This window comes from Saccostrea cucullata, unplaced genomic scaffold (genome assembly GCF_032062105.1).
Source record: "Saccostrea cucullata isolate Sc308-1 unplaced genomic scaffold, CSIRO_AGI_Scuc_v1 ctg2972, whole genome shotgun sequence".
Classification (NCBI taxonomy): domain Eukaryota; kingdom Metazoa; phylum Mollusca; class Bivalvia; order Ostreida; family Ostreidae; genus Saccostrea; species Saccostrea cuccullata.
The window spans coordinates 10,845-34,624 of record NW_026936701.1 but is presented as its reverse complement, the minus strand read 5'-3'; the positions used below and the strand labels follow the sequence as shown (position 1 = coordinate 34,624).

General features: G+C 33.8%; 1 protein-coding gene and 1 long non-coding RNA gene across 2 annotated transcripts; one reads left to right on the top strand and one right to left on the bottom strand.

The window, feature by feature from the left end:
* The first annotated feature begins 940 nt into the window (after nucleotides 1-940).
* On the top strand, nucleotides 941-15,010 carry LOC134246300 (uncharacterized). The gene is made up of 9 exons (XR_009987609.1): nucleotides 941-1,140; nucleotides 1,430-1,795; nucleotides 2,186-2,333; nucleotides 2,920-3,064; nucleotides 5,448-5,510; nucleotides 6,582-6,722; nucleotides 9,699-9,953; nucleotides 10,409-10,546; nucleotides 12,986-15,010. It is a non-coding gene; the product is annotated as an uncharacterized LOC134246300 (long non-coding RNA).
* LOC134246299 (barrier-to-autointegration factor-like) lies at nucleotides 4,153-17,022 on the bottom strand. The gene is made up of 3 exons (XM_062728625.1): nucleotides 16,941-17,022; nucleotides 5,413-5,546; nucleotides 4,153-5,211 (listed from the first exon to the last, which is right to left on the bottom strand). Exons 1-3 carry the CDS (start codon nucleotides 16,960-16,962, stop codon nucleotides 5,077-5,079), a joined length of 291 nt encoding a protein of 96 aa, XP_062584609.1. The 5' UTR covers nucleotides 16,963-17,022; the 3' UTR covers nucleotides 4,153-5,076.
* Nucleotides 17,023-23,780: the final 6,758 nt, after the last annotated feature.

The following is a 23,780-nucleotide window of genomic DNA, read 5'->3' as shown; positions in this document are numbered from 1 at the left end:
AAGTTTTTTTTTCCCAGTGTAAGAAAGACAGAGTTAAAAATCCACCCGGATTCAGAATAATACGCCTGGAGAAGGGGAGGCGTATTTCAGTCAAAAATACGTGTACGTCTTAAAATGAGACGTATTTTTAAGAATACGCCTCGTGTACGCCAGGATTTGAAAAAAATCCAGGCGTAATACGCCTATGAATTTCGTACGGGTGACCCAATTATGGCTTCTCGTAATTAACTCCTCATAGTCACCACCCCATATGACAAGCGCTCGAGACTCTAAAGGATGCACCGCGTCTTCTTGTTTGTTTAATGATTTTAGCACTTACCATCAAGTTACTAATGGATTGTCTTTCTTTAATTACCGTCAATTTGCCGTCTTGGAAGATTGCAAATGTATCAAATTAATTTTCTTTTGCATTTCATAGATATATAACAGCATAAATAATAAATATATTTAATTAAAATAATATATTTCTATTTGGGCCGAGGTGTCTTTTATGTGAGCCGAGGTGTCTGCAAATTTGGACCGAGCCGTGGGAGCCGAGGTGTCAGTGGGCCGAGGTATCGTTGGGCCGAGCAGTCTGACATTCGGGGCACCAAACCCCTGCGCAGAGGCTTCGAAGCGAGCTGCCCGGACCGTGATTCGATGAGTGAGCTGCACTGTGCGCCCGACCAGCAAAGTTTCTTGTGAAAGTAACATTACGAGGCAGGGATTGTCGCAGAGTTCTGTTGAAGCTTTCAACCTTTTGCGAGTTGGTGTTTTTGATTGTCCTGTCCAGTACAGCTGGACACAACCTCTTAAAGATGCAGGCAAAGTTTGGTTTTTTCTGCCTTAGTTCTTTTTGGCATGATCTCTAAATGTTTTTGATCTATTTTAATTGCCTTTCTGATTGACTCTGACAAGTGTCGAGTGTCAATGTAGTGAACTGGGATATTTTGCAGCAGACCGTCCTTATAGAGGGAATCTGCAGCTCGACCGACAGACCTGTCCGGGTCAGTGGTTACCTCCCTCACCTCGAGGCCACCTTTGCAGAGGAGTTCCTCCATCTCCTCCCAAGCCCAAGTGAACTCCCAATGGTATGGTGCATTGGTAGATTTGCCCCACACACCCCAGGACTGCAGTGGTCGTTAGCAGTACCCTCATCAAGTAAGTGGCCATGTTGAACAAATTTTATTTTTAGTTACCATTTTAATTATCTGATGTCTTGTAGTGACATTCTCGGCAAATGAGTATACAGTCTGTGTCACCAGCTGGAAGGGTGTCTCACCCACCCCCGAGTACATGGGGTTATTGTAAATGCCATCACACTGTACAGGGATAGCATGTGGAGAGTCACTTCCCCTTAGAGTGTTTACGTCCACCAACTGGCCACACCTGTTTAGCCTCATTAAGGTTTTCAATAATTGCCAAATTTTGTTTGATGTCTTTTGTATAGACTTTCACGTTGGAGGGGGAGTGTTGGTAGAAAGAAGGATTTTCCTCATCCCATCATTGCCTATAGGGTTTGACTGAGGCCAACCTGAAGCCCGTAGTTAATAGTAGCAGCTTTCCTACCCGGGGATTTGGTCTCGACTCTCTACCTCCTCATATAGATTGTACCGCCTTGATACATATAGACACTTACAACATCGAAGGCCCATCCTGCTTCCCAAACCACGCCTCTCTTCGGATGCCAGATCCCACTCAAGCGGTCCATCGCATCCCCGATTCCCTTGCTGGTGGAGAGAGATCACCTCATTCCACATCTCGGCTGTTTTTCCAAGGTGTAGCAGTCGATGAGAATTGTGATTGGCCAATCTAGGTAAATATACCATTTTTCATTTGTTTGAGACAGATGACAGTATACAGTGCATGAGAGCACATTTTAGAGTTACTTCCCTTAGACTATCTGACAAGACATAGGAAATTTTAACATCATGTAAATTTAATTCTTTGAAATGAATGCTTCTGATTTCTTTTCTTATGTACCTATATGACTTTCAACTGCATGTATTACATTTGTCTTTGCATGTATTTACATGTAATAGTATACATGTAATATGTATCCTACCCTAGTAAGGTCCATTTCTCCCATATTTAGTCATGTAAAAGGTAAGTAAGACTTGATTTGTTAGAATTTTTATGAACTATTGCTCTATTATAAATGTTTTATACAAAATTTGACTTACTGTTCTGATTCATTTGTATTTAGGCACTTTGGAGGGCTTTCAACTTTCGGTCTCGTTGGCCTAAGGAGATGGTGGCACATGGGCCACACGAGCATTTCCTGCCCTTCCACACTATAGGAGTTTCCGAAACCATCTGATGCATCTGCTGGGACAGTCTGTTGTACCGTGCAGGTAAAATTTTCACATCAATAATTTTCACTCCCTTATTATGGGGCACATTAAGATTTTGAGGTTTGAAACCATAGTTATGACCCTTTTTAAACTTTGACATGGTTTTAAATTCTCCTTGTTTAAACTTCTAATTCTCAGAAAAATGATAAATGGTCAGTGCTGTTTAAGGCTTCAGAGACTGAACTGTAATGTCTTATCAAAATTTGGGTTTTTCTCTAGCCTGTGTTAATTGTAAACAAAGAAGATGGGGGGCACCTGCTATATCTCTAATTTCCATTAGAGAGGGGGGTGATGAAACTTTTCGCATATTACTTAATCTGCAGGAAGGACCAGATAAAGATCATGTAGTATACTAGAAACATTAATGAATAATTTTTCATTATCATCAAAAAGTTTGCGAATTAGTCTATTTGAAACCTTGAAATATTGCTTCATTTGCTAGATTTACATTAAATTCTGCAGCTATTTTCAAATTCTGGGTGGAACCCACCCTTATGAAAAAATTGACTCACATGTAGCATTATCTCATTTTATTTTCATGAAACAACAGAAACATGGCAGTTTATCAATATTTTATTCATTACAGTCATCCATAAATCCAAATATGCTCAAAAGTCTGAAAGTCATTCACTCTGTCTAAAAGTTGGTCGCGGTAAGGTGTCATCAGTTCAGATGGTCACAGTATCCAAGACGCTGAGGTTGCAGGACTCAAATTTCATACATTCACTCGGGTAAGTGTAAAGTTTTTAAAAATTACTAAATTGACTTATTCCAAGGTAGGTAAGAATATGAGTATAGTGCATCCTAGTGGATCCTCTCATACGCTTACTTTAACATAGAGGGTTTTATTTTTGTTATCAATACTTATTCTCAAAAGAGAGGGTCAATTTGGATGACTGATCCTAAATCTTACCCTTTCTGACAAAAAAAAAAGTCGACAAATAAAAAAAATGAACATGTATCTATTAGAAAAGGGTGCAACAAAGACGGTCAATGACATCAAAGCATTGTTCTATTTATGCAAAGATCTAGGCGACCCACAAATCAGATCTTTTAATGTTTTTCGATAAAAATATTTTTTTTCTACATTTGTTTTGTTTGTTTGTTTTTATTCTGTTTCTTTTATGAGGGGTATAGCCAAATACTGGGGAGAACACTAAAGAAGGCAAATTAAGGCGTAAGATCACTAATAATTAAAATGATTATAACTAATCTATTGTGTCATCTGTTGTGTTTGTTTCTATGACAGTGTATTTTAAAATAATTTATATGATATTAATAACAGTGTTTAATTTGAAATTTAATCTTTTTATATTTTGAGAATTTTAATCGAATTGCGAATATTTTCTTAAAATATTTAATCAAATAAAGAAAATTCTAAATGATTGTCTAGATTTCTAGATTTTAAATAGAAGATTCTAAATTTTACGCCTTGTTCTCTAAAATATGACAAGTACAAACATGTTCATTTTCTCTGCTGAGTGTCCACTCAAAAGCTTGATAAAAAACAAAGAATACACTACAAATATCTTTTATCTCTCTGTGTGAGTAAACATATTCGACGTGACGCTATTCAGAGTCGATTTTGTACATAATCAACCGATCCAATTTCATGTGACATATATGCGTTTGAATTGCCATTGGGATATATTTACTCAATGGAATTTAAATAGACCTTTTTGATAAGGTTCAAGGACCTGAAATCAACATATTCTTATTCAAAAAATCATGAGCTAGGCTCACTTTATGCAAAAATTGGCCCTGTGATATTGCAATTTATAAACCAACAAAATATATACTATGCATCTTTTTTAAAAACATTTATTCATGTATAAAGTACAAATTCAGTCCCTTTATTTTCTAGATAATAGCTTTCTCTGAGAGATAAAACACCAGCATTATGAAAATCGATGCCTGTCGTAATGAAAATTCACATTTTAATCTGTAATCATTCACCTCTTCTCTGAGAATGACATATTCGTCTTAGCCTTACTTATCCAACTTAATTTCCTCTGCAACTGACAAACATTCTTAATTTCACATGAGTTCACATATCTACAATACCCACATGACTAAATTAATAGTTATATGTTCGACATCATGATGAATACACAGTTTTGTTTTTTTTAAATAACCAGGTTTTTACTATCCCTTGCCACCTAACTTCTGTTCATATTTTAGTAAAAAGTGGTTAAAAAGAAAGATTGAAAGATTTTATTCAATTTTCAAAATTTAATTCAGTATAGGTATGATAATTGTTTCAATAGATTAATTTTTAGCTTTCGTTTCAAATACAAAAAAACAACATAAAATTAATGTAGATTGCGGTACAGTGTAACATACTGAATACCTCTTAAAGATGTCTTCTAGTCTACTATACACATGCGTAAAAATTATATGTACATGTACGTACATGTATTTGGTATTGTCTGTAGTGATATTAACTCATTGTCGATTTATCTCTTGTCCAAATAAAAAAAACCAGAAAGTTCGTTAAATTTTGATAAGTAAAGCTGCCATTCATGTTTAGATTAACATCATTATCTAAAGACAAACATATTGCATGTATATCAAGTTAACATATTTTACCCAAATGTTTTTTTTTATAAATCCATCATTTATTTTAACATCCGAAATACATTTATCATAACAATACAATTGTAAAGTTATACGTTAATAATCCATGACCGAGTCTAAAATGCAATTCAAAAATAGCTCTTTAATTCTATTCAAGTCAACTTTATTATAAAAAGTTTCCGCACCAGTCCTTCATACCATCAAAGCAAGCTTTCTGTTGTCCTTTATCAGCCCCAAAGGTTCCTACCCATTCCTTAAAACCGGATTCATCTATCAAGAACTTTCCCAGGACTTTGGAAGCCTAAAACAATTCAATATTGTTAAGATTTATCTTGTAAATCTAATTTAACAATGAATGATTTGCATGTATATACTGGAGTGGAGGAGAAGGCGAGAAATGTTTCTTTGTAAGACTTTTGTTTATTTAATGTATTGTAACATTGTAACTCTTGAATCTATAACAATTATCGTAAATTTAACATTTAAAAAGAGTGATACAAACCAAATCAAAACCTTTTTTTCTCATCTCTTTTCCAGTGGTCTTGCCTATTCCTGGAATTGCTGTCACTGGGCTCAATTTCATAGACTTCTGTGTAAATTGTAAGTATTTTTTCGTTACACTGGGTATTTCCTTTCCTATATAAAAATTCAAAAATATTATGTCTTTTTTTAGACAATGAAATTACCATCCTATGGTAGAAAACATGTTCAGTCCTATTCTATGCAAATTCATTTTAGGTTACTGCCCAAAACCCGATTTTTAGAAATGCTGTGTTGAAAAAACTCTTTATGTAAGCTGGTGGCTGTGAAAATATAAGACTAAAGCTCCATGTAACCTAGATCAGAGAAACTTCGTTCATCCTCATATTCACTTCCTCCTTGATAAATGGGGAATAAAATGGTATTACCATGAAGAAGATTGTAATGTGTGCAAATCTAGCTTCCAAACAACACATGTCTCTCAAAATATGTGACGTCTGAGTACCCATTATTGCTGAAAAATACCATATTTTTCTTTGTCATATCCAAAATATGTTTATTTAAAATAATTTCTTTGTGTATCTCTGCAATGTTTATTAAATTAACATGACATATATTTTTCATTTGAAACAAGTCCATCTCGACTTACTTTCGGGCTAAAAATAAACCCTGTCCATGACCTTCGATAAACAGGAAGTAGAGTACCCATTATTGCCGCTTATATCTTTTCCTCCTTATTCACCAAATAATCGCAAAATAAACCAACCATTTTTAAATTCATGACAATAATAGAAAAAAAGTCTTAAATATAAAATTATGCAATTAGGCAAAAAAAAATTAATTTCTTGGTTCTCAGGCTCTCCCTCATCTCTTCCAAGGGTGCCTCATTGACCCTTTTTATTGCTAAATCAATAAAATATAAACCCCAAATCACCTCCCTCATCATTTTTTGAGGTTTTGTACAATGTAAAAAGCTGCCGCCTCATCATGTTTTGAGGGCAATAAAAAAGAAAACAAAAGCCTCCCTCCCTCATCATATTTCTTGAAAAAAGGTCTGAGAACCAAGTAATTAACTTTGCATGGCCTTAGAAACCCAATTTTAATGTTTTATTTTAATTTTTGGTGAAATTTTTTTATTTCAATGTTGCTTCGACCTCGTGCGCAAATATAATCTTATGCAGCTTTATCTAGCTTTTCCAGTTGACGCCATTTTATCTAAAAATAGTAACATATGGAAGGCACGATCCGTTCGAATTTGTTATGTCAAGTAAACGTTGACATGAAGGTGAATACACTGGATCTTAGCAATGTCAATTGGAAGTAACTGATTAAGTAAGTAACAGGAAGTTTTAATAATATTTTATTTCTCTTAATGTACATAAAAATCATTTCTTAAATATATTTTGAAGGAAATGTACTTTCATAGCATATGCGAAAGTTTTCATATTATTTATTAAGATCTAGAGAAAGTAAGATAAAATACTTTTTAACGATTTTAACATAATTATTGATGTTTTCATGAATAAAATGATTCTCTAGAGAGTCGCACAAATTCCCACAATAGTTTTTTAAAAATGTGTACTATCGGGATCGGAGACATATTTGTCATCTCTGTATCTGTATGTATACGTTGTAGTATCCTATATAGGCTTTTCACAACAGTAAGAGAGAGAGCGCCGGATGTTATTGGCGTCGATGTTCCTGTAGGGCGGTCTAAAATCCCTCTATTGTTTTCGCATGTACGACAGAGTTGGGTAGATGGTTCCACTCAATACACGTGTCCACAAAGAATGAGTGCTGATATTGTGGTTTTTTACTGGCTGGTATTACTAAGCCTTTATTGTTGTTGCACACATGTTTTTGTATAATGTTTGTTGTCTGATGGTCCTTATTATACCCCCCGCAAACGAAGTTTAGGGGAGGTATATTGGAATCATCATGTCCGTCTGTCCGTCCGTCCGTCTGTCTTTAGACGAGATTTTGTCCGGACCATTACTCAGAAACTAATGGAAGGATTTGTCTGAAAAGTCGTACACATATTATTCACCATATGGAGGTGTGCACCTGATATTTTCATCTTGATTCAATTATTATTTTGAATTTTACAGGTGTTTTTTCATTTTTATTTTGTGATTTTGTCCGGACTCTTTCTCAGAAACTATCGCAAGGATTAATTTGAAAATTTGTACACTTATTATTCACTATATGAAGGTGTGCACCTGGAATTTTCAACTCTTTTTGTTTATTGTTCTGAATTTTACAGGTTTTATTTTTTATTTTAACTGACTTGTTCATTTGGGGATCATGTATAAGGTTTGAGACATAGAATCTAGAATATCTGTACAAAAATATGAACTTCAGCTTAAAACTACTCATAAAAACTTACAAAGAAGAAACATCATCAAGTGTTAAAAACAGTTTTTACATTGCACAGAAGATAAAGTAATTTCATTTGTCCCTTGGGAATAATGACTGGACATGCATCCAGTTAAAGATAAATTGATGAGTTTGGTGTGAGAAGTTGAACATTAAGACATCTCATTATCAACCATGTTTTATCTCCTGGGAATCGGGCACAAGAATTAAAGATCTCTCTTCTCTTATTCTCTTAATTGTAATTTATTGTCTGTCAAAGCACTTCATTACTGGATGATCAGCTCTTTATTTTCAAAATGAATTTGATATAACGTTATCAACATTAATTTGATTTTGTATAATATGATTTTTTTTTTCAACAATCAGTTTGCAGAGTGTCATAACACATAATTGCAATATATTTTATTTAATGCAGAAATTAAAAAAATTAAAATAAAATGAAAATAAATAATGTTACAATGGAATTACAATGTATTAGTATTGATGTTTCATTTGGTTGCACCTTTGTTTCATTCATTAAGAAACATGATGAGCAATTATACTTCACTGCAAATTTTTGTAAGTAAATTTGAACACCTCTAGATCCATAAAGTATTTTTGAATTGGCACCTTCTCTGAAAAACCCAGCGGGGGGTATTTGTCCCTATTGGACAGTTCTAGTATTGTCTTGGTTTGATTTGGCGTTTTTCTTTGGTATGTTTTACTAATAGATGAGGTGGTAGTGCCGGCACCGACCCCTCAACCACTTTGTACATTAGAATTAATCGCAAACTTGTTCTTTTTTCCTCTAGTGTTTCAATGTCGAGACTTTCCCTCATGGATGTTAGTGCTCCTGGATTCCTACTGCTGTAGTCCTTTTTTATAAATCTTATGGCTCTATTTTGTATTCTTTCTAACTTGTCAATATCCCCTTTGAGGTATGGGTTCCAGATAGTTGCTCCATATTCCATAATTGATCTAACTAGGGATATACATGTATATGCTGTTTTACTGCATTCTTCAGGGACATTTCGGAGGTTTCGTCTTAGGAAGCCTAGAGTGTTATTTGCTTTCTTACTGATGCTGTTTATGTGTAGACTCCATTTGAGATCATTTGATATTTCAAGTCCAAGGTATGGGTTGTTTGTACTTCTTGGAGTATGTGGCTGTTAAGTTGGTATGGTTTTGTTGATTTTTGATTGATTGACATAATGTAGCACTTTTTAGCATTGAATCTCATGCCCAACTTATTTGCCCAGACCTGTAGTTGGTTGAGGTCGTTTTGTAGTATCTGATGGTCTTTGTTGCTCCTGATGGTTCTATATAGGAGGCAATCGTCGGCAAATAGGCGTACAGACGAGCTGATAGCGTCTGGTAGATCGTTTATGTGGCATTGGAACATTTTCGGGCCGAGTACTGTGCCTTGTGGCACTCCGGAGTCTACTGATGTTTCCTCCGACTCTATTCCCTCTACTATTGTTTTCATTTCCTTGTTGTTAGGAAGTTGTTTAGCCATATGCATGTGTGGAGTGTTCCTAGGATGCCATATTGATGTAGTTTGTGAAGTAGTTTGTCGTGAGGTACGGTGTCAAAAGCCTTGTGATTTATGTAGAATGAAGCGTTACAAGTTTATAAAAGGGAGTAAACTTAGTATATTTTTGACTAATTATCATATATTTCCTATTTTTTTATTGAATATTATTCAAAACATGAAAATCAGTCATTTGGATATCTCCTTTATTTCAATCACGCTCGAAATTCATCTCGAAGTTGTCTTGATTAGCTCCCCTAGGTTACCGTGGTAGAAGTTGTCATTGTTTGGGTATATTTTGGCATCAGTATTGACTTTATTCCTTATGATTTAATGAAAAGGATGCTTATACCTTTCATCTTTCAGACTTTACACCTCAGAAAGCAAAAGTTTAATTTTGAAATCTTTCTTTTAATTTTTAGGTGGAATAGCTACTGAATCGGAACTGACAATGACCGAAACGCTATTTTTCCAAATAGACGCTGTATTATAACAGATAAGAGAAAGAGAAGTATAAGCCCCAATGGCTGCAGAGCTTTGGCAAACACTTTTAAACCAGTTTTTGCGTATACTTTTGCTTGTGAACCAGCCTTCAAATATTCCTTCCAACATGATGGTAGGAGCTCCATGTTAAAACAGCGTACTTCCAGATTGATTGCAGTAAATGGATGTCATTGGTCAGTGTCATTGATGTTTTTTAAATAATATGAAGTATTGATAATGTTTTTCATGTGCATTAAAATATATATCGAAAAAATCCCAGCCCATCCCCCACGCACCACGCACCTGATATAATGCACCCGACTTGCAAGTTTGGAGGATTTGTATTGTGGTGTCACTTCTTCAGCAAAGTTATGTTACTTGGATTTTTTTTTATAATAATAACTAATATGAAATGTGGAATTAGGTATAAATTTTAATATTTTTATGAAACAAATCACTTAAACCTCTCTCCCGTCCCAACCATTATGCAACAAACTGCATGCAATGAAGGAAATCTTTAAGAAACTATCAACCTTGAAGGAAATTAACTTGGTCATTAAGAGTCACATTTATGTGGATTCAATGAAAGTATAATTATTTACTTTATGTGTGTTCAAGAATTTATCATGATTCTTTATATTTTTTGAAGGTCCTTTTCATGTGAATTCAGAAGTTTTTGGAATAAGACCATTGTCATAAGACTACTTGGTGCTTTCCGCACAAGATGGCAAAGTATTTTGTGACTGTCAAGAGGAGCTTTTTTGAGGAAGATGAGAGATGTGCAAAGGTATAACGGTACCATTTAAAAAATAGTTATGACATCCTGGGTTTTTGGCCAATATCACTTGCCATGAGTCCTTATAACCACATATTGACCTTTGTGAAGTCTATAACAATACAGAACAGGACTATGGTGGGCGTAGCTACTTTCCGTTCCGTATTATTCCTGTATAGTGTCTTGTATTAGCCAACTATTCTGTATCTAAAATACAGCACGATCTGAAAATAAATTTTATTCAATTTATCAAAAGCGTGTACAAATAGTAAATGCTGATCTTTTCCTGCTATAAATAATTTGGAGAAATATTTCCCTGGGAATGTTAAATGCCAAAATTTCACTATCATTTTAAATAAAGTGCCCTGCCACAGCATGATACGCCCGTCAAATATTGTTCAATAATAATAAATTGGTTAGGATGCAAGAAAATCAGGTAGCCTTGATTAACAGATTGACACAGATTTCAATGATTTAATTTCCATTTCTTATCATACATCTCTAAGAGACTTGCAGTGTAGGGATTGATTATAACAAATACATCACATAACTCTAAACTGGTTGTGTTAGAGCATAACAAATATCCATCTGCAGCTTACTTAAACTTAAATTGTTTATTGCATATTTTATGAAATAATAGAAATGCTACAGTTTAATAAAAAAATCAAACATAAATTAAAATTTCTTCAGACTATAAAATTCTAAGTGAGACATGACTGCAATTTGTTGCAAATATATAAAAATTGAAATATATATTTTTTCTCAATGAACACATGTACATGTATAATTAGTTTTAATTATATTATACAATACTAATTTAGTTTTAATCATGCACTAAAACATAAATTTGTTTTAATTACATTACACCAATTGGAAGATCTTTATCTGGACTAGCCATCAAGAACTCTTAATTAACACATGCAACTATGAACTATGGCCATTTCTTTTTGCCCAACTCCCAAGAGTTAAATAAAGATAACAGCTGCATCATTGCTAGAGATGCTCTTAGCTCCTGACAATAAACTCATTAATTTCTCTCTAATTTGACATGCAAGTTTTTGCTATCAAAATTCTTCTTGACCAGTGCTTGATAATTATGCCCATGGGACAAACTAAATTCCTCTCAAAGCATAAACATTTGTTACAGATTGCTATAAAGTATATAATGAAAAAATAATTTTTTACTTAATTTAACATTTTTTAATAAGGATACAACTATATTTTTTACATTTTTTAGGATTATGAAGTTTAAAATTTAAAAGACTTAGTTTTTTAAAAAAAAAAATCACTTAAATTAAAGGTCACAGTGACCTTGAAATAGGCCGCGACACACCTTCTACAATAGCTGTATACTTTTGCCAAGTTTGAAAGCTCTAAGTCTCATAGTTTTCTAGTTATGAGCCGGACAGGATTTTTCCATATTTGGCTATAGCATCTTTATTAAAGGTCAGAGTGACCTACTTTTTGTGCGAGACACACCTTCTACCCAAGATGTATCAGCTGACAAAATTTGGTAACTCTAGGCCTTATAGTATTAAAGTTATGAGCCGGACACAAGAAAAGCTAACAGACGAACAGACAGACAGACAGACAGACGGACGGACACGAAGCCTATAACATAATACGTCCCGTCTTAAGATGGGCGTATAAAACTTATTCTACACAGAATCTACACGTAATTTCGATCCAAACGAAAAGGAAAATTTGCAATAACGGAAAACATCTACTCTCCTCATGCAAAAATCGTTCAAGTCCATTTTTTGTGTTTTTTTAATTTTAAATATCATTGTAAATCACTGACGACAGCCACACATCTCTTTCACTTCATTTTTAATGTCGCAATTGAATTAGAAAATAAAAATCTGTGACATCAAAGTCCATCGAAGAGTTTTCTAGTTAAACCGGGATTTTAAGAGGGCTGAAATATATTATGATCAATCTCAAACTACAACAAACCACAACAATTACACGTTAAATCCTCAACCTTATCCAAGACTGACTAACACTCATTACATCTACCCCATTAAATTGTCAATACTAATCTGACCGAATCTTACATATTTCATGGAAGTATATATACTGCGGATGGGTACTCCTCGACGGTGCCTGATCTACAGAACTCTGGCGCTAGTTTGGATGTTGCACAGTAAAAAAGTGGGCGGAGCTATTTTTCTTTGATTGTGTCACAACTCATTTTGAGAACTCGACAGGTTCTGCATTGTAGATACAAATTTGGGGGTGGAGACTGAGCTACGCAGTTACAATTGTGTTTTAAGATATATTTCAAGTTCTTAACAACTAATCTTCAGTATGTACTGTTAATGTTCGAAATATTTTTAGAAATAAAAATTGGAATTAACTTGAATCCTTAATCAAATAAAAATAACTTATTTGTTTGTTTATTTATTTTGGATTACTGTTCTATATCCCAAATTTGTTCTGTTTTTTTAGGCACATATCAAGCACTTGTCCTCACTTTGCCTTGCCAATGACCAAATAAATGGTGGACTACAGTATCTGAAGATTTTTTAAGGAGTTGAATGGCATGCAGACCTCTGACTATGGCTGCTAAATCAAAGCTTTGCAGTTTTATGTGAAGAATTAAAAAAATATATAGGAGTATGTAAAGAAATATTGTAGCTGTAAATGGAAGTAACTTCTTTCTATTTTCATCTATATTAAAAAAATATTTCCATAAATATACACTGAGTAGTCAAAAAAGTTGCAAATGTAAACTGTACATCTAAAAGTCTAAGGCCATGTGATTGAAATAATTTTGATTCTAAAATTGTGAAAAGTATGTTCATTGTATATAAAATTAAGGCAGTCATTTTCAATAGTTATTTAAGGAATAACTGTCAAGTTAGTAGAGTACAAACGATAGTTAAAATTGTCAGATAATTTGTATAAGAGTGAAGCTAACTAACTAGACAGTGATTCCTTATATTTCCTTTTCATTGTGAAATATAATTTTCAAATTTAGATTTTAAAAATATAAACAAATAGATTCAAATTACACAAGGCCACCCGTGTCAATTTCAATAGTCACCACCCATTCAGGTCAAACACAAAGACAGCACACAAGATTTACATGCATGTGGACCTTAGAATAAGACGCAAAGGCAGATGCTCAAGATGGAAATATTTAAATGTTAATACAGTGTACTAGCCTAACTAAAGGTACCTTATGATTGTTGATGTACAGTTATTCAAATATCATTTTGCAATTGTAGATACAGAATTTGGATTTATAGGCATTTACTATCTATGTCAATTCAACAAAATTTATTTTCATGTACTAAAAAGATACGAGTTGAATTGAATATTTTCTGTTACACACATGTATGTTGATGTAGCTTGTAAATGAAACACGTCTAGCCTGTGTTTGTTTCCTTGTCTTTTCTGTTAATACTAAAGGAAAAAAATGTTTTTAAACTATAACTATATTCCACTTAAATTAAGCTCAGTAAGTAGAATTTTTATATCTATCATAAGCCATTTGAATTTAAAAACATGTATTTTTATTTCTTCTGCATTCTACACAGGGAATCTTCAGTTGAACATGTATCCCACCTTCTTTAATATTAAATTTAAAAAAAAAACATTAATTCCACTGAGAAAAAATAGATTGCAATGGTAATCTAATTTTTTGGTTTGGTATTTTTTTTTTTCCTAAGCCTTCCATTTTTTTTTAATTCTAAATTGACATATCAGTATCACCAGAGAAATGTATAAGATATCATGTTCCAGAAATTAAATGTTTTATGATCTATGAAGTATACAATATATTTGTCAATGCATGTTTTTTTTTTTTTAGTCAACAATTTATTTCCCCCTTCAGAAGCAGACTGTTAGATCTATAAAAATTGCATTGTTTACATTTGATTTCCAGGTATTACTAATTTTACAAACTGCATGCAAACAATATTTTGACTTTGCTTAACTTTAATTTTAAGGTACTCTCTAAACCATTGGGGTGGGTATAACCTATACATTGCTTCTTTTTCAAAAGTCGCAAGATAAACAAAAAACAAGAGGCCCATGGGCCACATCGCTCACCTGAGTAACTTGGGTGATGTAGTTCTTTACCAGATTCCCCATCTTGCTATACCTATCATGCCTCACTACCCACTTCCCTTTTATGATTTTAAAACTTTAGAATCTACACTATCCCAGGATGCTTCCACATAAGTTTCAGCATTCCTGGCCCAGTGGTTCTTGAGAAAAAAGATTTTTAAAGATATGTTCTATATAAAACTTGAATTCCCTATTTTGGCTCCACCCTACCCCCAGGGGGTCATGATTTTAACAATTTAATATCTACACTACTCAAAGATGCTTCCACATAAGTTTCAGCTTTCCAGGCCCAGTGTTTCTTGAGAAGAAGATTTTTAAAGATTTGTTCTATATTTCTATGTAAAAATTGGATTCCCTATTGTGGCCCCGCCCTACCCCCGGGGGTCATGATTTTAACAATTGAATATCTACACTACCCAAGAATGCTTCCACATAAGGTTCAGCTTTCCAGGCCCAGTGTTTCTTGAGAAGAAGATTTTTAAAGATTTGTTCTATATATTTCAATGTAAAACTTGGATTCCCTATTGTGGCCCCGCCCTACCCCCGGGGGTCATGATTTTAACAATTTGTTATCTACACTACCCAAGGATGCTTCCAAATAAGTTTCAGCTTTCCTGGCCCAATGGTTCTTGAGAAGAAGATTTTTTAGTGACCCCACCCTAATTTTGTCTTTTCTTGATTATCTCCCCTTGTAAGGGGACTTGGCCTTTCATTTTAACAATTTAAACTCCCCAACACCCAAGGATGCTCTGTACTAAGTTTGATTAAAATTGGTCCATTGGTTCTTGAGAAGAAGTCGAAAATGTGAAAAATTTACAAACGGACAGACGGACAGACAGACGGACGGACGACGGACAAAATGTGATCAGAATAGCTCACTTGAGCCTTAGGCTCAGGTGAGCTAAAAAACCAGCTTAAAAGCATTTTAATTTTCTAAGGTGTTTTTTGTTAATTTATAAACTTGTAATCACTGTATATTTATAGATTATAAAACTACATAAAACTTCAATAAATACTGCAGTATGTCACTAGCTAAGGGTAACCCTGGTATTTATTCAAAAGAATTTTTATTCAGTTATAAGGTATGACTTTAGACCCTTCAGCCCCTTCATGGGTTTCAGTTTCCAAATTTTATAGCTATAAAATGACTTGCAGTTGTAAAAGGGGTTTTTCAAATTTTGAAGAAAAGTAGCTTGCACCCCCATCCTCAAAAGGCTCAATAAAACTCCATTTTTCATAATATTTATTTTTTTTTATTATCTCTTGAAGAAAAAAAAATTAGAGCAAGTTATTGAGTATATTGTTTCTCCAAGGATGAATCCAGGATATGTCTTTGTACTCTCATGTCATTTAGAACTTGTGTATTTTTATCACATTTTCCAATTTATTTTTTCCCATTTATAAATATTTTTTTGTTAAAAAAAATAAATAAGACACTTCCACCTTGTTATGTTTAGTAAAAAGTTGTCAATATAATTTTGAAGCGATATGAGCAAAAATAAATCGATAAAAATAACATATTGCAGATTTATTAAAAACAGGTGCGTGTGGTGGATTTGATCCGCTCCCATATAAAACAAAAATGGCGTCATACAGCAAACGCTTCGTACTCATCGTAATTTTCGTGAAATACTGCAAGTAGAAATATTATCATGGAAAATTTCGATTAGTATAAATGCATGCAGGAGAATATTCATTTGATTTGCACCAAAACGTGACTGATTCTATCAGGAAAATAGAAATCTAGCCGAAAATTCTATGGCATGTCCTGTCGCACGACTGCTGTATAGACGAATTTTACATTCCTTAGAGTTATCCCCGGTTGTCGGCGTAACGCTCATTTTTCCCACTTTGTCCTTTGTAAGTTACCTGTTAATATTTTTAAAATGTCAAACGTTTTATGACAATTTCGATCTGAACCTGTATTGCCAGAGTATGGGACAACATGATAAACATAATGAGCATGTTCAAATAGATTTTATTTCTAGGATAGTTGGTTAGGTTATAGAAGGAAAACGGCGTCTTACGCCGGTTGACCCCAGATTGACCCCGAAAAATGGAATAACTTAAGACTTGCTACTCACCTGTGAGTTTATTAACTCTAAACAACTTTTTTCTTTCTCCGAGACGATTGGGGGTTTGAAAAAAATTGTGTAATTTATGTATCTTGCGAAAAAATTACAAATAACTTCCTTTTACCAGATAGGCCTATAAACGTGAAAACGAAAATCGGCAATAAATAATGGCCATTGGGTACTCGGCAATAATGGGTACTCGTACGTTGTTTTTGTAGTTTTATAAATATATATATATATATATTGAAAAATACCTGGTACTTCCGCGTTTGCCATCTGAGATTTGGTTGTACAGCAGTGAAATAGGGCAAAGGTGAGCTTATCTGCAACCTTAGGACTAGGCTGCGGCGCATGCGCCAACTTTTCATAAACATCCTGTTACATTGCAAAGTAGGACTAGGCTACTTGCGCATGCGCCAACTTTTTATATATATCCGGTTACAAAAGCTAAGTAATTTAACAGTGTTTAACAGTTTATCCTGCATATTCAACATATGTAAACAATTTTTTTATTCACTACACAAATAAAAGCTAAAGTACATTTGAAATAAATATATAAAGTACCCTATATATTAATTCTTAATCTACACTGTATCCATTCAAACACATCGGGGGGGGGGGGGGGGGGGGCACCCTCATACCGCATGTATTCAATCTGCAAAATCAGCTTCAGTTAAAATTTTATCTATATATTTTTATGACTAATACAAATCTTTTTACATTATATATAATCATGTCAGGAAAATTCCAACTTATACATGATCTTCTCGATATACGACAATGTAAATTATACCTCAGTCATATACACATGTTGTTGTGTTTTCTAACCTGCTTATTCAACCTAACTGCGGGGCTACGTGTACATTTTTGCATAATGTGATGTGTCAGAATTAATAATAACATTTTGAGTTATTCTAATTTTACTTCATTCCCTACCTAAATCCGTATTTATGGTTTAAAAACTAAAAAAAACGAGTGTATCTAAAGCAAGTCCTTTGTTTCTGATTTAAAAAAACGTATCGTATTTCAATCCTGCAATATTCAATGGTTGAATTTTGAATGGCATATAAGTTGAAAATTGAATTATTTTCACCACTTTTATCAAATATGTAAATCCAGGATTGAAAATAATGAATATCTACCCATACGAAGCACAAATTTTCTATCAGCTGCCGAGTAAATTTCAACAACATCCGGGTGACAGTTCTCTGTGACGTCCGCTCTTTACACCTTAGTATATAAGCATCATACAGTGCCTGAGAGCGTCATTCCACAGGAACGCCATGAAGACTAAGGTCTTGGTGTGTGGGCACAGTTTTGTGCGTAGACTTCGAGACTGGATGACTGCACACAGCAAGGGCATGCCACTCTGGAATGCTGATGTCCTTCTGCATGGAGTTGGAGGTAGGACTGTTCCACAGGTCTATCATCTGGACATGGAGTTGGTGAAGAGCATTGGTCCTGGAGTTACTTTCCTTCAGCTGGGGGGGAATGACATCAACGACCAGACCGGACCCACTGATGTCCTGATGAAGCTGAAGAGGCTGATTTCCGTGTTGCGAGAGAAGCATCCTGATTCCACCATCATTGTTGGCTCCATTTTCTCTCGACAACGGCCGAGGGGCCTTTCTGAGCGATCTTATGGTCGCAAGAAGAAAGGTATCAACAGGTTTCTTGCTAAGGAATTTGGTGCTTTTGAGCAGGGTAAGAAGGTTTTCTTCTTTACCCACAAATTCTTTAACAAGAACTTGTTTGACAAGGATGGAGTGCATCTGAATGATCAGGGAAACAGGTGCTTCTACCACAGCATTTTATCGGTCCTTCGGCAAGTCCTGTGAAGAACAGTCCATCTGCTCTCCATACAGTCGTACACAGCTTCCTGGTGCTTGTCTGCTGTTCATCCAGTCATCACAAACGGCCTTTCTAAAGGCCACGGCCGAAAGGCCACAAATTCTTCGAAAAGATGCCTCAGTTACATTGTTGAAAGAAACGAAATGGGTTATTTATAATAAATATATTTAAAATTTAATTTAATTGCAAAAAATTAAAGATAAAAACTGGTCAGATGGAATTATTTTTAAAAAATGTGCTGAACACCAAAATAAAATCATATTTATTTTGTTTTTCAGATCAATTAAAGAAAATATTTTTTTGACTTTTAAAAAATGTTCCATTAAATAATTCCATCTGTCCAGTTCCCGTCTTTGATTGTGTAAAAAAAAAATGGAAATTTCAATTCTATACTTTTATTTCCCTTTTTAAATGGGAATAATTTTTTTTGAAAAATAATTTAAATCTTGTGTTGAAAACTTTAATTATCTATTGCATACATGTAATTCCTTCATGAGTCTAATTGAAAATAACACACACATTTTCATATATTATACTTAGTTATTACCGGGTTTAAATGCAGTGAGAGGTTCCTTATACACCTATTAGGGGCAGAGGCACTTTCTTCCTACACGGGGTACCTCTTAGTACTTATATATATTAAGTAAGGGATACCCCGTATACGAAACAAATGCTTGTGATTAAGGGGATATGATTTTAGTAAAAACAAAACACTTTTTCAGTACATACTTTGGACTTATGGCCATTCCATTTTTTTCTAATTAAAATAATAAACAAATATTTGAAATGCCTGTTTACCAGTACTCTTTTGGATGGGCATGTCCCTTTTTGTGTCAATAAACCAGTGGTTGACTTGAAAAACTTGTATACAATGCAAAGAAAATTCTAAAATGATGTAGAGAAATTATGAATTGAACTTCTAAATGGGTTTTCTCCCCTTGGTTTGTGTGTTTTTCATAACAGAAACATAATCAAAGTAGATGAAAAAAAAAGAAAGGTGAAATAGTTTTGGCTAATGATACTTTGCGGAACGAAACGGAACGGAACGGAACCAGTTGTGGGGCACCCTAGGGGGGATATGAATATATTATATATGATAAAAAATATATTATAAAAGCTAATATAATAAGTTACTTTATTACAAATTATTCTGCCATTTTATATCTTGGGAAACCAACCAAAAAGAAGTGTCAAGTGTCTGAAGTAGAGGACCATGAAATAAAATGTCTATAAGTGATGAATTATTTTGTCGTTGAGTTTTTGATCTGCTGTGTCAAGTGTAGTGACTATGTGAACTGTTTTGAATGAGAGACGTACACCTATCATTAATGTAAAAAATTATTAATGCTTTTCCTTCAAAGCTTACTGTCAATAGCTTATTATCAAAAGAATATCCTTTATGTGCCGTCTAAACGTAAAGAGAGTTGTCGCGCTTTGCCAGTATGGTCATCTCTGGTTCCGTTTCGTTCCGCTAAATACCAATATCCGTGTGGGTATTAGTATTTAGCGAAACGGAACGAAACACAGTTAAGTTGGAATAAGATGATACACATACAAGCATTTTGTTGTTATTCATTTCATATCATCTTTTTATTTATTAAAAATTAAATTTAGGGGAAAAAATAAAATAGGAAGAATGTAATTCATCCAGCATATATCCAGCATAATAAAAGGATTTTTGCAGAAGAAATTCATCCATCATATATCCAGCATAATAAAGCATATTTTTTACCTTTCAAACTTCTTCAAAAGTTTTGTCTTTATATCAGTTATGTATACAAATACAATCGCAGGCCTTGATGTTGATAGGAAAACGTAAATACCATCTACTAGTATCTTCAACTAAATTGATATGCAAAATAAGTTTAACATAGATCTTAAAACGCGTGATTTGCAATTTGCTGTATGCTAACAAATATGTTTACTACCTGAACCTTGATCGATATCTTAAATATTCAGTTCTGCGCTAATAAGAAAAGAAACACACACAACAGGTTCCGTTCCGTTTCGCAAAATACCATTATCCACTACAATATTAGTACTTTGCGAAACGAAACGGAACGGAACTACAATATCAAGGGTTTTAAAACTCTGTTAATGAACGACATGAGATTTTTTTTGCCCTGTTAGGATTTGAATTTAAAAATCACGCTCAGCAAGAAAATTAATTTGACCGGCGACAGTCCGAAAAATTCTTGTTTTCTTTACATACAGTCAAAGAAAAGGTTTTTTTTAACTTTTCATTTCTGTAAGCATATTAAACACTATTTATATTAGAAAAGAAGAGGAAAGAAAAATATTTCAAAATGATCAAATCTTGTTCCGTTCCGTTCCGCAAATTACCAATATCCACACGGGTATCGGTACTTTGCGGAACGAAACGGAACCACATCTTCTCATTTGAAGAGAAAAAAAACAAGAACCAACCAAAAACAACATAAATCTGCCGTAGTATTCATAGGAATATTTCAAAATTATTTTACCTGATAGAACAAGTCATTTTTGATTAAAGAGATATATGACATTCACGTAACAACTTATTTCTTCATATATTTATTTCATTGTTACAATTTTGCTGAGGTTCGTTTAGTTCCGCTGATCATGAATACTAGTACTAATTTCTGTAGTGACTATGTGAACTGTATTGAATGAGAGACGTACACATATCACTGATGTAAAAAGTTATTGCTTTTCTTTCAAAGTTTATTGTCAATAGCTTATTCTCCTTCACCACAAAGTCACGTGGGTATCACGTGAGATATGCAAGCCTACTCCCAGATCAGTTGCGCGTTTATTCCCAGATCGAGCAGAAGTGTTTTTTCATTGGATGTGATTATTAATTGAATTTGGATATCTGAACAATGTCAGTGTTACAAAAACTTTCTGACGAGTTTGGAATTAGTACCTAAACCTTGAAATTGAGCAGTTTGCTCCGCCCACAAGAACTGCTTCTGATGATGGAATAATTAATACATTTAAACGCATTAGTACTTTTTGTCGCACATTTTGTCGACAATGCAGAATTTTCATACCTTATTTTTTTTCTAACATCAGTAATAATTCTCAACATTGAATGAGAGAGAGAGAAAGGGAGGGAGGGATAAATCAAACGTAAAAGATTTTTGTACTTGGTTTTAATTAACAGTAATTGCTTGACAGTACGGGCTTATCTAAAATAAAAGTATAATATAATAGGTTCTAGGGCATTATTATCACACTGAAGCTGTCAACTGTGACCATTAAAATTTTTTGTTGGTTCATATGTTAGAAAAATGCGTGCTTATCGCAGAATTCTCCGTTATATACCAGAATTCTGTAATTTCTTGCAGACATGAAGACTTCAAGACAGTAGATTTATCGGTTTCACACGGTTGTTTTCTTGTTCTGTCTTTAATGCGATAACCCTTTACATTTCACCATTTTAATGGAATGCAGACATTTTATTTGAAAAATTGAAACTTATAAAAATTATATATAGTACATTCCTGGTAGTTAAATACATATTAAATCCAAACAAAAATTATGAATTGGAATAAAAACACATCAGATTTGTGTTTCTAACTGCATGATACTCTCCGCTTCAGAAAGATGGAATGGTTGCATTTTCGATAACATATAATGCGTATTAGAACACATTAATAGAAAAATACTTTGTCTCAAATTGAAAAGAAAATTATATTGGAAAGAGGGGAATATTTAAAAGTATTCCATGTCTGTGCGTGATTCAATCAATTAGTTCATTCCGGCAAGCTTTGATCTCCCTAAAATGTCGGAAAGGAAAATTGCGATAATCTAAGATGTGGTTCCGTTTCGTTCCGCAAAGTACCGATATCCGTGTGGATATTGGTAATTGGCGGAACGGAACGGAACAAGATTTGGTCATTTTGAAACAGTGTTTCTTTCCTCTTCTTTTCAAATATAAATGGTGTTTAACTTACAGAAAATGAAAAGTTAACAAAACTTTTTGTTTGATTGTATTTAAAAAAAAAGAATTTTTAGGACTGTCGTCAAAATAATTTTAATGCTGAGCATGATTTTCATTTCAATTCCTTACAGGACACAAAACTTATCTCACGTCGTTCATTAACAGAGTTTTAAAACTGTCACAGAGCAATCACCCAAGTTAATTAATTGTAAATGAGAGAGTTAGAAGTTCTGATAGGTTACAGGTGTGTGGCGCAGGCGTTGTAGCCCTGTATCCCAAGAGTGTGATTTTAGCTTGTTAGAGAGAAAGAGAGGGAGAATTATAATTTGTTTATTTGTCATTTCTGTTATCGATGTTTATTGTGCGTGGTAGAGTTCTGAGAGATGAAAGTGAGCATTAGATTGATTTGTGTGAGAAAGTGGGCCCTGGGAACATGTGTGAGAGAGAGGAGTACAAGTCTGAAAGTCAATGAGTGTGGACGTGTCTTTTTATTGTGAACATTGTGATTTCTTATAGCTATATCTTGTGTTGTAAATATGTAAATAAATGATGTAAATAAAAACAATCGTCATTATTAACCATTATTGAGGAACCCCGTCACAAAACCTTTGATATAATAGTTCCGTTCCGTTAATTTCGCAAAGTACTAATATTGTAGTGGATAATGGTATTTTGCGAAACGGAACGGAACCTGTTGTGTGTGTTTCTTTTCTTATTAGCGCAGAACTGAATATTTAAGATATCGATCAAGATTCAGGTAGTAAACATATTTGTTAGCATACAGCAAATTGCAAATCACGCGTTTTAAGATCTACCTTTACATAATAATGTTAAACTTATTTTGCATATCGATTTAATTGAAGACAGAGAGATTGTATTTACAACAAGGCCTGCGATTGTATTTGTACATATAACTGATATAAAGACTAGACTTTTGAAGAAGCTTGAAAGGTTAAAAAAAATATGCTTTATTATGCTGGATATATGATGGATGAATTATTTCCTCTTCAAACATCCTTGTCTCATATATTTCTTTCCCCTGAATTTATGATGATTGAAAGGATGGGATGAAATGAATAACAACAAAATGCTTGTATGTTTATCATCCTATTCCAACTTAACTGTGTTTCGTTCCGTTTCGCTAAATACTAATACCCACACGGATAATGGTATTTAGCGGAACGAAACGGAACCAGAGATGACCATACTGGCAAAGCGCGACAACTCTCTTTTCCTTTAGACTGCACATGAACGACATTTTTTTCATAATAATCTATTGACAGTAAACTTTGAAGGCAAAGCATTAATAATATTTTAT